Source organism: Orbicella franksi, chromosome 14 (assembly GCF_964199315.1).
Source record: "Orbicella franksi chromosome 14, jaOrbFran1.1, whole genome shotgun sequence".
Taxonomy (NCBI): domain Eukaryota; kingdom Metazoa; phylum Cnidaria; class Anthozoa; order Scleractinia; family Merulinidae; genus Orbicella; species Orbicella franksi.
Window position 1 is genome coordinate 12,018,898 of NC_138158.1, and position 12,857 is coordinate 12,031,754.

General features: G+C 39.3%; 4 protein-coding genes across 4 annotated transcripts in view; all 4 read left to right on the top strand.

The window, feature by feature from the left end:
* The window catches only part of LOC145467730 (uncharacterized), a 256,990-nt gene that overhangs the window by 96,301 nt on the left and 147,832 nt on the right, over window positions 1-12,857 (top strand). The gene's annotated exons all lie outside the window — the stretch shown is intronic.
* LOC145467231 (uncharacterized) overlaps window positions 1-12,857 on the top strand; it is a 45,213-nt gene that overhangs the window by 19,186 nt on the left and 13,170 nt on the right. The window lies entirely within an intron of this gene.
* LOC145468411 (uncharacterized) lies at window positions 9,738-10,899 on the top strand. The gene is made up of 2 exons (XM_081452114.1): window positions 9,738-9,956; window positions 10,462-10,899. Exons 1-2 carry the CDS (start codon window positions 9,756-9,758, stop codon window positions 10,897-10,899), a joined length of 639 nt encoding a protein of 212 aa, XP_081308240.1. The 5' UTR covers window positions 9,738-9,755.
* On the top strand, window positions 10,983-11,752 carry LOC145468413 (uncharacterized). Its single transcript, XM_081452115.1, has 2 exons — window positions 10,983-11,271; window positions 11,625-11,752. Exons 1-2 carry the CDS (start codon window positions 10,983-10,985, stop codon window positions 11,750-11,752), a joined length of 417 nt encoding a protein of 138 aa, XP_081308241.1.

Genomic DNA, 12,857 nt, shown 5'->3' on the forward strand with positions numbered 1-12,857 from the left:
TCATCGCAAGCCAAACGCAGCCATGCATCATGGCCCACCACTGTGTCACACAACGTCACCCTTGGCTCCAAAAATTGCTGCTCCAGAGGAGTGAATTGGCACAATCTTACCAGCATAAGATGCTCAAACAAAAATCTGCAGAATAGTATTATACCAATCGACTTCTGTTTATTAAACACTAGATCGATCAACAAGAAAGAACTTGCGATAAAAGATTATGCAGTCGACAATAACGTGGATATTTTTGCAGTGACTGAGACATGGCTGCGCAATAATGAAAACTATAATTTTTCAATTGCTGAAGTTTGTCCAACCGGATACCGCTTCTACCATGTTCCACGGAAAAACTCACGAGGGGGAGGAGTTGGTCTCCTAATAAAGAAACAAATGAAAGTCACGAAACAAACCCAGACAAATTTCAGTTCCTTCGAATACCTGGACATTGTGATGACATGCTCCACTGGTTCCACAAGAATTGTAACTATCTACAGACCGCCTCCATCCAAGGGAAATCAATTAAATTGTTCTCTATTCTTTGAAGAATTTTGCACCCTCGCAGAACAGTTCGTTGTTTCCCCTGGCAACCTTCTAATAGTGGGTGACTTCAATTATCACATGGATAAAATCAGCAATTTGGAGACTGTAAAATTTAACAAGATCTTAGAATCGCTCAGTCTAGTCCAGCATGTAAATGGACCCACCCATAAGAAAGGCCACACCTTAGACCTGATCATAACTAGGGCCGAGGACGAGCTAGTTACTAGCGTTGAAATACGCGATCCAATGCTGTCCGATCACTCTGCTGTACACTGCAAGCTACGCCTAAAGAAACCACCTCTGGAACGAATGGAAATTAGTTATCGTAAACTGCACTCAGTAAATATGGACAGTTTTAATGACGACCTAAAGCAATCTGACCTTCTGACAACCAACGCCTTTGATCTTATGGATCTCACTGAAAAATACGAAAATACTCTGACGGAAATACTTCAAAGGCATGCACCTTTAAAACGACGCATGATAACTCTCCGTCCATCAGCACCATGGTACCATGAGGGTATTAGTAACGCCAAGAGAAAACGTCGAAGGCTGGAGCGCCGCTGGCGATCGTCGAGACTGTGCGTCGACAGACAGATGTTTGTCGACCAGTGCCAGGTAGTGAACAAAATGCTAAGGGACGCAAAGGCTTCATACTATTCATCTATTATTTCAGAGAATGCATCAGATCCAAAAATACTTTTCAACGCAGTCGACAAGCTATTACACCGCAGAGTAGATAGACGCTATCCGACCGCACCCTCAACGTTTGTGCTTACGAACAATTTTGCCGACTTTTTTGACAAGAAAATAGCATCCATAAGAACGGAGCTATCCAAAGAAGTGACTTCTGGTACCCAGTCCTGCGAAGCATACAAACAGCCATGTCAAGCCGAATTCACAGAGTTCAGGGTGATGTCAGAAAGAGAGATTGAAAGTTTTGTGGACAAAATCGGTAAAAAATCCTGTGATCTTGACCCTATACCGGCTTCTATTCTTAAGGAATGTAAATCAACTATTCTACCCGTGTTAACTAACATCGTTAACATGTCTCTCCAATCAGCATCTATGCCTGCTGCACTGAAAGAAGCAATGATCAAACCGAAGCTGAAGAAGGACAACCTGGACTCTGAGGATTATTCAAACTTTAGACCTATCTCAAATCTGAAGGTTGTATTTAAGATAATTGAAAAGGCAGTATCTTGTCAATTGAGTGACTATCTACGCGATAATGATCTAGAGGAATCTTTTCAGTCAGCATATAAACGCTTTCACAGCACGGAGACTGCTCTCCTGAGGGTGCAAAATGACATTCTCTGTGAGATAGATAATCAGAAATGCGTTATCCTGCTACTGTTGGACATGTCTGCTGCGTTTGATACCGTCCACCATAAACTGCTACTAGAAAGAATGGAAAAACGCTACGGCGTGAAAGGAAATGCGCTAAAATGGTTTCGATCCTATCTTCAAGACCGAAAGCAGTTTGTGATGATTGACGGAACCAAGTCAGAGATGAAAGAACTTCGCTACGGTGTTCCCCAGGGATCCGTTTTAGGGCCAATCCTGTATTTGTTATACACATCGCCCATCGGGGACATCATCAAACGGCACGGACTTAACTACCATCTATACGCTGATGACACCCAGCTCTACCTCTCATTTAAGCCCAACTACGCCGAACAACCTGGTTCTATAGCTAAAATAGAAGCATGTGTTTCTGAGATCGACTCGTGGATGGTGTGCAATAAGCTGAAACTAAACAGAGGAAAGACGGAGCTTTTGATCTTGAGCGCACGATATCGTCCACCCCCATTAATAGACCACGTCGATGTGTCTGGTGAACAGATCGAGCCATCTACTTCTGCAAAGAACATTGGAGTCATCTTTGATGAGTACATGTCACTGGAAAAGCATGTTACCAGTACCTGCAAGGTCTGTTTCTTCCATCTTAGAAACATTAGCAGGATAGGAGTCTGTCTATCTCTAGCAGACACTGAATAGTTAGTACATGCATTCATCACTTCCAAACTAGATAACGCCAACTCGCTTCTATATGGACTACCAAAATTTTTTGATAGATCGTCTACAAAATGTCCAGAATGCTGCGGCTCGCGTTGTTACTAAAACAAGGAAATACGATCATATCAAGCCAGTTTTAAAGCAGCTACACTGGCTTCCAATAAGCCAGCGCATCAACTATAAGATTTTACTTTTAACCTATAAAGCGCTCAACGGCCAGGCCCCTAATTACATTACTGAACTGCTAGAGCCTTATGTACCAAGCAGAAATCTTCGATCCTCCTCCAAAAACCTCTTGAAAGTACCACCTGTCAAGTTAATAGGCTATGGTCATAGGTGGTTCTCTTTTGTAGCACCTAGCCTATGGAACTCTCTTCCGAACAATATAAGAGGGAGCGGCTCGCTATCAGATTTTATGACTTGTATAAAGACATATCTTTTTAACAAATTTTATAACTAGACTTTTGGTTAGTTAGTTAATTAGTAGATTAGATAGTTTAGCTAGTTAGTTAGTTAACCACTTAGTTAAGTTAGTCAGTTTTTATTTAAAGGTTTTAATGATTCCTAGTTTTACTTTCATTTTTACAGCTTAGCTATTTTATTTGTTAGTAATTTTTTATCACTGATGTAAATTTTTAATGTAAATTTTATTTTTAATAACATTTTTTACTGTAAAGTGCTATGAGCCATGGATATGGCACTATACAAATCTATTATTATTATTATTATTATTATTAAGCTCGGTAATGAAATGTGAAGGTGAATTAATCACCATGACACGAGCGTGGGACAAAGAAAAAATTCTGAGTCCCCGATAGGAATCGGTGTTCGGGAGGTCATGGGTTTGATTCCTGTCAGGGACTCAGAATTTTTTCTCTGTCCCACGCTCGTGTCATGTTGATTAATTCACCTTCACATTTCATTACCGAGCTTAAAATTCACCATCTTTATTAACCGCGCGGCCATGGGCCGAGCGCGGTTCATGGTTTACCCGTGGTTTTTTTTTCGTTTTGTATGCGACCAGACCCAAACTTTCACTCGGCCAAATTTTGAGTCACGCAACCTGTGATGTTTACTTGCCAAAAGCTGTTGAAACATTAATAAATCTCATCTCCGATACTGACCTTCGCGGAAAAAAAATTAAAAACCCAGCGTTCGTCAAGAATTATATTTTTCAGCAGAAATTTCGCTCGGAACATATACATATTTATATTCGTTTGAATCATCGATGAAATGACCTTTTCCGGATATTTTTTCCTTCGGGGTCAACAAAAACCTCCAATTACAAAATCTCGCCGAACCCACACGTTGCCAAAAAATCTCTTCAAAACCCTGATTTCGAAGCGATATATCACTTAAGTGTTAATAGCTACCACACATTGGCAGGCGGTAAATCTATTCCTTAACAATCCAGCTTTATCGTGTTAAAATTTCAGCGAAATCTAACAAAACCAGAATTAGAATTTTTTTGTGACCTCACTCCCCAGACTTCACCTAACAAAGGAAGCCACGGTCGCCCATAGCAACCGAAAAACACCAACATAACAAAGCCAACGTTTCGGCCAAAAAACTCCAGAATTATCGCCTGAGAGCTTAAACTTGAATGGGAACATCTTTTTCAAACTTTTTCCAACTGATTTAGACGAAAGACTGGCCTCGGCAGGCTACAAAAAAGACCAAGAGAAAAAACAGAACAAGACAGCAGAACAAACCGATAATATTTCATCGCGTGGCTTTCGGCACGAAAACGAAAATACAGCTTACTTCTGGATAAATTCAGCCTTAGAAGCCAGCAACTGGTCCCAAATTACTTTCTGTATCCTTACAAATGTCCTGATTTCCATCTCCGAAAGATTTTGCCCCAATTTTGAGCAAATAAACATTTCGCCGCGGCGACCGCCATTACGGTGGCTTGCATACTAAATTAGCTAACTTGACAAAATTCTCCCGAGGGGGGGATATGACAAATTTGGTGAGAATCAAAAGTAACGCCAATTTTCTGTCACGTTTTCAATCTGTGGTCACTGAAGTGACCAAAATCGATACATCGGTCGGGATAGGGTTTTTTTTATATGACTTGTGTGACTACTTTGCTAGCCCTTTACTCGTGGAAAACACCAATCAAATTTAATCATGACTTTTAAGAAAGAAAGCTGTTGTTAATAGTGTTATTATTGTGTCGTTCATATCGTTAATGCCCATACATATCCCGAAGAAAGTTCTAGATTAAGACCATTACGTCATCGGAGATTTGTCAACGGCTACCACTGATGGTGCAATAATACAGTTTGTGTTGATCAAGTGATGTGATGTCTACAGTAAGAAAAGAAGCATCAATAACTGCTTTGGAATGTGCACTGCGTTCCGACGGTAGTGCTAAGCGAACCGTTTCATTTTTAAAGTACGGTTATAAGATCTAACAGATCTTCTTGTTAACTTATCACTACTCACGATGAATTCGATAGCGTTGATCCTAGCAGTATGCAGGACACCTATCATATATGAACTCAGTTAAATAACCTTGCTCTCCATGAGTTCTCGTAGCTCAGTGGATAGAGCGCCCGCCCGGTGTTCGGGAGGTCATGGGTTCGATTCGTGTCGGGGACTCAGAATATTTTCTTTGTCCCACGCTCGTGTCATGTTGATTAATTCACCTTCACAAAATTCTTCATATATACAATTTTTCGCAAATCGGTTAAAGTATGCAAACAATCAAGTACTGGGTAAACAAAAACTTCAATAGTGGTGACTTGCTAGCAATTTCATTTTGTTAATATTTGGTACCACAGCAGATACCGTAAGCACTTCTAGAAATGATTTCAAGAGTTAATTCTCAATTGGTAATCTTTGACGAAACTTTTAAGTGATTCTAAATTTAGCGTTAATAAATTTTATATTAGTGCGCTACAATAAACTGTGGTGGCTAAAAATAGCAACTCACTCCGCTGTGTGTGTGAAAGTTTGGTTAAAGTACATGATAAGTATTTAATATGTAGCTTTTTGGGTAATTCTGTGGCTTTCTGCAATGATAAAAAAAGTCGAAACAATTCTTTTTGAAAATCCCACAGCTTAGTAAAGACTATCAAATTGCTCTATTGGCCAGACTGTCGCAAGAGCTTTCATGTATCTTCTGAAAAGTTTAACTCTCTAAAAATACTCGGATACATTAAATTGACTTCTTGATCAAACTAGATATTTTTACGTAAATTATTTGAATGGGAGGATTAATTTTTATTTGGACCATTTTAGCATGAAACTATGAATGAGTTTCATGATACGAAAACATGTCGGTATGGTGGTATTATCACTTTTTACGCATATCACATGACTTTGAGTCTACATAATGACAGTCGTGCAGATCAATCAACATTTGAGAAAGAAAATTTTTAAGAGATGATAGATCAAAATCTTGGCATACTGTATGAAATCCTGGACTGCCGGCTAAAGAAAAGTAAACTTGGAGATGAATTGAAAGAATCTGTGATTGCACTTGAAAGAAGGCACACAAAACAAATTAAAAGAATTCATTCGTATCCTGGAAATTTGTGACTGACCAGTTTCATTGGCTGAAATACTGTACTTAAATTCAAATTTAAGTTTCAGCATTCAAGAGTGTAAATGTATCAGGTGAAAACATTCAATAATATGCTTAAGTTAATTTAAAGGCGTTTCTGTTTTGAATTGTGATCACTGGTCTTTTAATCAGCCTTTCTGAAAAACTCTGTTAATATACTTTGTGATAACATAAGAAAATCAAACTTGTTTGTCAGTAAAAAGCTGCCAGGAGTAATCTGATAGTGTACACCATACAAAAAACCCAAAAAGCTTGGAAATTACTTGTATAATTTAATTTCATGGTTCAGTTAATTATTATCTAATTAAACCATGGCTTAATTAGGAGTTTTAATTAATTGATTAATTAATCAATTAATTTATTAATTAATCAATTGACTAATTAATTAGTTTTGGGCGACCTGCCTGGAAAGCTGGGCACCCTAGCTGGAATGATTGGGAGCTCGAAGGGCTCCCTGGAAATTTTCTTAGAGCACAGCCTTGCCTTACATACATTACATACATACATACACTGAATGTGTTGGACATCAGAATTGCCCTCGAGAATGCCCAACAGTATTGGAGCTTCATCTAAGGAAAGAAAGTGGACTGGACTAATTCTTGTTCATTTATTCAATCAACAGAACTGTTTCATGGTAGTGTTTCCCACTCATCAGGATCTGGATGACAACGTTAATTAGTTGGCTCACATAGAGCTCCCTTGAAGTCACACAGTCATGCAATCACAATACTAGGTGTTTTTCAGTAAGAATTTGTTTGTGTTTAGTTGCATACATGTACAGCTGTCAAACTGAGCTCAGCAAACATGTATGGCAGTTAAAGAAAGCCATAATGGACTACATTGATCAAATGGAAACTCCTGGACAGGGCACAGTCATATTCCAAGAAAACTAAAAGATGCAAATTGTGCACTCTAGAAAAGTTCTACATCGTATGCAAACGACAACTAGCCACTATTAACAAAATATCAGAACTTGCAAACACTTGTAGACATGCAAACAAAATAATTCTTACTGAAAAACATCTAGTACTGTGAATGCACATGTGACTCCAAGGGAACTCTAGCCATGAAGTACCAGGAAGCCCCCTGGAATGGAAAATCCTGGGGGCTGGGGGGTCAAACTAGGAAAAACCCTCTGAAGGGGGGGATATGGATATTTTCTGGAACCACACATTAATGACATAATTAAATTCAAAACATATTCAAAATTTATTCAAAATGTATCCAAAACTATTTTGTAAGAGTCCACTTAAAACTATCAATTGCTTTAGTGTTCTTAATTTTCTCGGCCAGCCCATTCCATTCCCTTAGACTCCGCAGGTGAAATGCCCTTTGTATTTTCATTGCTAATAAATGGCTTATAAATGGAGAGGCCTATAATTGGAGGGGGGGAAAATGAAATGTTTCAAAATGACAAGATAAAACGTATCTGAGAAACAAATTAAAGCTAACATACCATCACATTTGGAGCTATTACCCTATTGTTACCCTATAATTTTTGATTAAAAACAAGTATTGCTAAATGTTTACAATAAAGTAAATTTGAAAGCTGTTTTAATTGATTAAGGTTATGTTATATGGATATTATTAAGGATTATTTTATTTATTCCTAAAATAAAAGTGAATCAACGAGGAAGTGCTAAAAAATAATATAATTTAATCATACAGTACTGTGCAAAAAGAATGCAAACGAAATTCGCTACTTTTCGCGACTTTTCAGTGCTTTTCGATGAAATTTAAAGAAATTTCGAGTGAAACGATTTTTCGTACGAAGTTCGACGAATTTTCGAAAGGTCTATTGTTTTAATCAAAACGATAATTCGGGCTCTTCTTCGCAAGACCGCGCGAATATTCACGCGAAATATCGTTGAGAGTAACGAACTTTCGAGAGAAAGAGTTCGCAGCGCGGCGAAAAGTCGCACGAAAATTCGCTCTATGAACACTGTTCGAAAACAGATGTAAACATCCGTCTGTATTTAAAAATTCAAACTTACCCAGTTCATTAACTCTCCTGAGACTTCATCTCCATGCTCACAGTGTGATGCAAATGGTCGCGTAAACATGGCAACCATTGTTTATATCCATACATTCAAAGATCGATCGTCAGTTACTCCTGAGCAATCATGCCCACCGTATCAAACTACACGTGTACTCGAATTGAGTCTCTTTATCGACAAAATCTTCATCCAGTGGAGATGTTTAAGGTGTTAAAAGGAGAAGATTTGAAAGTCAGTTTCGCAACGGTCACGCGTATAATCAAGAAACTGAAACTCACGGGATCCACGAAGAAAGGAACGAGTACTGGAAGACCCAGAAAGTTAAATGCTGAAGCCAGAGCATTTATAGAAGATCAGATGCGGAAGGATGATGAAACAACCAGCCGTGCGATCCAAAAGAAGTTAGCCAGACGTGGAGTCGTGGTCCATCCATCAACAGTGTGGAGATCCCGAAAACAGCAGGGCTGGACTCTTCAACGAATGAGATACTGTCAGCTGATTAGAGATGCGAACAAAGTCAAACACTTAGAGTTCGCCCAGAAAGTTTTAGAGACCGGCGATACTTTTGACAACGTCATTTTTACTGATGAATGCTCAGTCTCCCTTGAACAATTTCGCCGTACATGTTACAGGAAAGTCGGCGAACCTGCAAAAAGAAAGCCTAAACCGAAGCACCCGCTGAAATTACACGTTTGGGCTGGAATAAGCAGACAAGGTGGGACGAAAATTTGCATCTTCGAAGGAATCATGGCCGCTGACCTTTACTGCGATATCCTTAAAAGCTATCTGGTGCCTTTCATCAACGCGCAGCTCCCGGATCACCGCTTCATGCAGGACAATGACCCTAAGCACACTTCACGAGCAGCCAAAACGTTCTTTGATGAGAATGGGATCAACTGGTGGCCAACCCCCCCGGAGAGCCCAGACCTAAACCCAATTGAGAACCTCTGGCACGAGCTGAAATACTACCTGGAAACAAAGGTCAAGCCCCGCTCAAAACAGGAACTGATCGACGGCATTAAGAAGTTTTGGAGGAAGAAGGTGGATGCAACGAAATGTGCGAGATATATTGACCATGTCTTGTACAAAGCCATTCCAGCTGTGGTTGAATTACATGGAGCAGCAACCAAGTACTAAAAGTTCTTGATGAACTTTAAAAAAACGGCTCCTTTAGGAGCCACCAATCTGAGGAAAGTCAATGACCAATAAAACAGAAACAGTTATCTTTTATCCTCTTTTACCTACCTTTGTAGCGTAAGAGTTCTTTCTGGGACTAGCTCTGAGTATTTTGGCTTTCTTTAATTTTTTTTTATAAGCGAGTACTGATGGTGCTTGCTGTTACGTGGTAAATTGCTAAATTATTCGCTAAGAGTTCGGATCAAATTTGGCTTCATCCCGCTTCACATTAGTATTTGAAAGCAATGTTTCCTTGCAATATAAATGTGCAAAACAGATCTAGAGTTGGCAAATGGATCATCGTGACGTCAACAAGCAAGTTTAACATCCCGAGCGCCCAAATATTACCGAAGCAAAACAGCGCATTATAAACAATAACGAAATCGACGAAAGAAAAAAAAACACAAAACAAAACAACGCAACCCAACAGGGTTTCCCTCATTGAAGATTCCATGGGTGAGAGTTCTGACTCCGACGACGATCTTCCACTGTCATCAGCTTTAGTTGCAGTTCACCCGCCTGAGCCGACACGACAGCCAAACAGTTACCCGCGAATTCCAGAAGACAGTAATTCTGAGACCGAGGCAAAACAATCTGGTGTCAGAGAAATGACAACAAAGGCCATCGACACATTAAACAGCGCGATCAGCAGTGTAAGTAATCATTGTTTATACTTCTTGTGTGCAGACACTGTTTTACTGGGAGACCTGTGCTTTGTTCTGATGAAGGGCTAATGCGTGTAACATCAGTTTCACAAACTCGATGCCGCGGTTAATTTACCTACATGTAGATCAACTCTAATTTTTGAAACAACTAAATGTTTGTGCATAACTAAGTGTTTCGCCCGCCGATGAGACACAACAGTTTCTTCAGAAACTAAAAACTTGCAATTGAATTGCTATATATGTGATTGTAATCTGGATTTAAGACATTTTCGTATCAAAAAGCAGTTTTTCTTTCGGCTAAATGACAGGTTTGAGTCAGTTTAACTTTTGTGTACGAATATCTTCACCTAATTAATAACTGACTGAATTGAAAAAAAAATGAATCTAGACTAAATTATTTTCCAATATCAATGTCAGTAACTGCAAACAATATCATAATTAGGGGAAATGTTCACACGTGTGGTCACTAACATAAGTTTTATTATTGTTTTAGGAACGCCAACGAAATCTTGAGTCAGCATCAGAAATGCGGCTGATTAGAACCATTCTGGAACGGCTGGAGTGTTCTTTCGCCAGGCAAGAGGCAAAGTTGGACCAACTGCTACAGTCCTTGAGTTCACAGAGCCTTCCGCAGCAGCCACAGCAGCCCTTCAAGCCACAGCAGGTGTCCACCCCAGATGTTAGTAACAGGCAGTCTTCAGTGGAATACCCTTTTATGGCATCAGCTTATTCCAGACCTCCTCTATCAGACCATGGCGTTGCATCAGTCCTTCCAGCGACTCCATTATTTCCGGAAGTGGACAGATTTCTGGAAGATGTTTACCCGATGGACAGAGAAATGCCAGGTATGACAAAACACATGCACAGTTTTCGATCTGATTTTTTTTCTAGAAGAGACAGACGTCATTTTTACTTATCGTCTGTGGCATGAATTCTTCGTATTTTTTTCAACAATGGAATCATTGCAGAATATGTAGGAGTATAGCTTTTCCACTGAAAAATTAAACAAATCAAATGTGGCTTAGCGCTGTCTGTACTCTTATCGACAACGTGTACGTGTCATTACAGTGGTCACTGTCAGTGTCTTTCCTTTTAGAAATGGGCACAGTTCCTGTCGGTGGGTGTCGTGATGTCCGACTAGAAAGAGCGGAATATGATTTTGCCAAAGCTGCAGTAAAGCCGTCACAACTGGTTTTACGCTTGGTGGATAAGCTGTTTTCAAAGGACGTCTTAATGCGCTCTACCGTCCACGGCACAAAAGACTTTGATGCTCTTGACCAGAAGATTATAGCTGCGATAAAGGGTAAGCTTAGTTGACATATTGAAAACGCCGGTCTCTGACAACAAAACAAAGTATGTTTAGGCTGCTAAAACATACTGTTATGAACTTGAATATACCGTATTTTAAAAGAAAAAAACAACATAGCATTACGTTTGTCTTATCATGACCTAAATATACTTAAAGGAGCTCAGTCGCGGTGTTTTGAGTTATTTTGGCCGGGTACAAAATTTCCATTTCACTGAAAGAAACCTGAAAATTAAGTAAATTGAAGATAAAAAGACACCAAAGAGATAATAATAAACCATAAAGGAACAAGGATGGTTAAGGATGGAGAATTTTCACAAAACTTATTCATAGTTTCTCTTTTTTTCCAGCGGAAGTTGTGCAGACATTCGGATACCAGTGCCGAAATTCTGGGGAGCTGAACAGGATGTGGGAAACTTGCAAAGTTAGCATCGGCAAGAGATGCCAAAACACCAGAAACAAAAATAGACAAGCTTAGGCATTTTTTTTTACCTCTCAACAATAGGCACAATGTTTCTATAGCTCTAGGTTTGGGAATCTTTTTTTTTTTTTCACTTTTGCTGTTCTATTCTTGTATTTGTATTTGTATTTGGCAATAAATAGACAAGATTAAAATCCATGTTTCGTCATTATAATGTAATTACCGCATTATATTGACGGCTAGTTGGTAGAAAATATATTCTCCTGTTGGGCCCCGCCAGGATATATTTTCTCCCAACTAGCCGTCAATACAATGCGGTAATGCCGTCTCTACCCTGTGTTTAGTTTGTATCACAATTTAACCATTTTTTGATAAAACTTTACTCGGCAAAGAAAAAGCCGAAGAATGTAGACAATTTATCTTCATGCAAACAGAAACTTCAAAAAGCGGTTTCTTTTGTGCACTTTCACTCGCGCAGTGACTCACAAAGCGACTACTTTGAATGATTATAACCAATAACTTGCCTTTCATCACCTACATAAAATCCCCTTTTAAATTAAATAGCTCGTAGACATGAACTAGTGTACACTTAAAGACGTCTGAACTGGAAAAGTTAAGTTTTTGTTTCATCCCAATACATGTACGTCTCGTTCGCCTGTTACAAACACACACACAACTCACTGAAGACTGGGACCTACCTTCCTCATATGGAGGGCAAACAATGGAATGAAATCCAAAATGGCGTTAGTCCATGAGGGAATTCGAGGGCGCATTTCTTGACGTTACCGGCGCACGCTAGGCATTCATTTTACGGCAGTGGAGGTTAACACCACGCCTCGACAGGAGACTCGACATGTTGAGTTGTTTGTGAATGATGAACGGCAAAGGAAAGTCGAAGGACTTCACGACAGAGGAGAATGTAAGCTTAGATAGAACGTTATTGACAGTCGAACTGGTAAGGGCATCACACTGTTGTATCTCTTCATACACAAACTATTGATCGAATAAACATTAAGCTTGTAGGTTTTTGAAATATCTTGTGAATTCTTTTGAATAGTTTCATTCGGGTTGTGTTGACACTCAGCTTAATTGCTTAAGCTTAATTGTTTTGAAGGTCATCGAAGGGCTGTGTGTACAGTTGTCAGTTCCATTCATTCATAAA

Excerpts from the sequence above, each read along its gene's own strand:
- LOC145468413 (XM_081452115.1), top strand. The coding sequence starts at position 10,983 with ATGTGGCTTAGCGCTGTCTGTACTCTTATCGACAACGTGTACGTGTCA. Across the intron at positions 11,272-11,624 it reads GATTATAGCTGCGATAAAGG|CGGAAGTTGTGCAGACATTC; the intron begins GTAAGCTTAGTT and ends CTTTTTTTCCAG.
- LOC145468411 (XM_081452114.1), top strand. The coding sequence starts at position 9,756 with ATGGGTGAGAGTTCTGACTCCGACGACGATCTTCCACTGTCATCAGCT. Across the intron at positions 9,957-10,461 it reads TAAACAGCGCGATCAGCAGT|GAACGCCAACGAAATCTTGA; the intron begins GTAAGTAATCAT and ends TTATTGTTTTAG.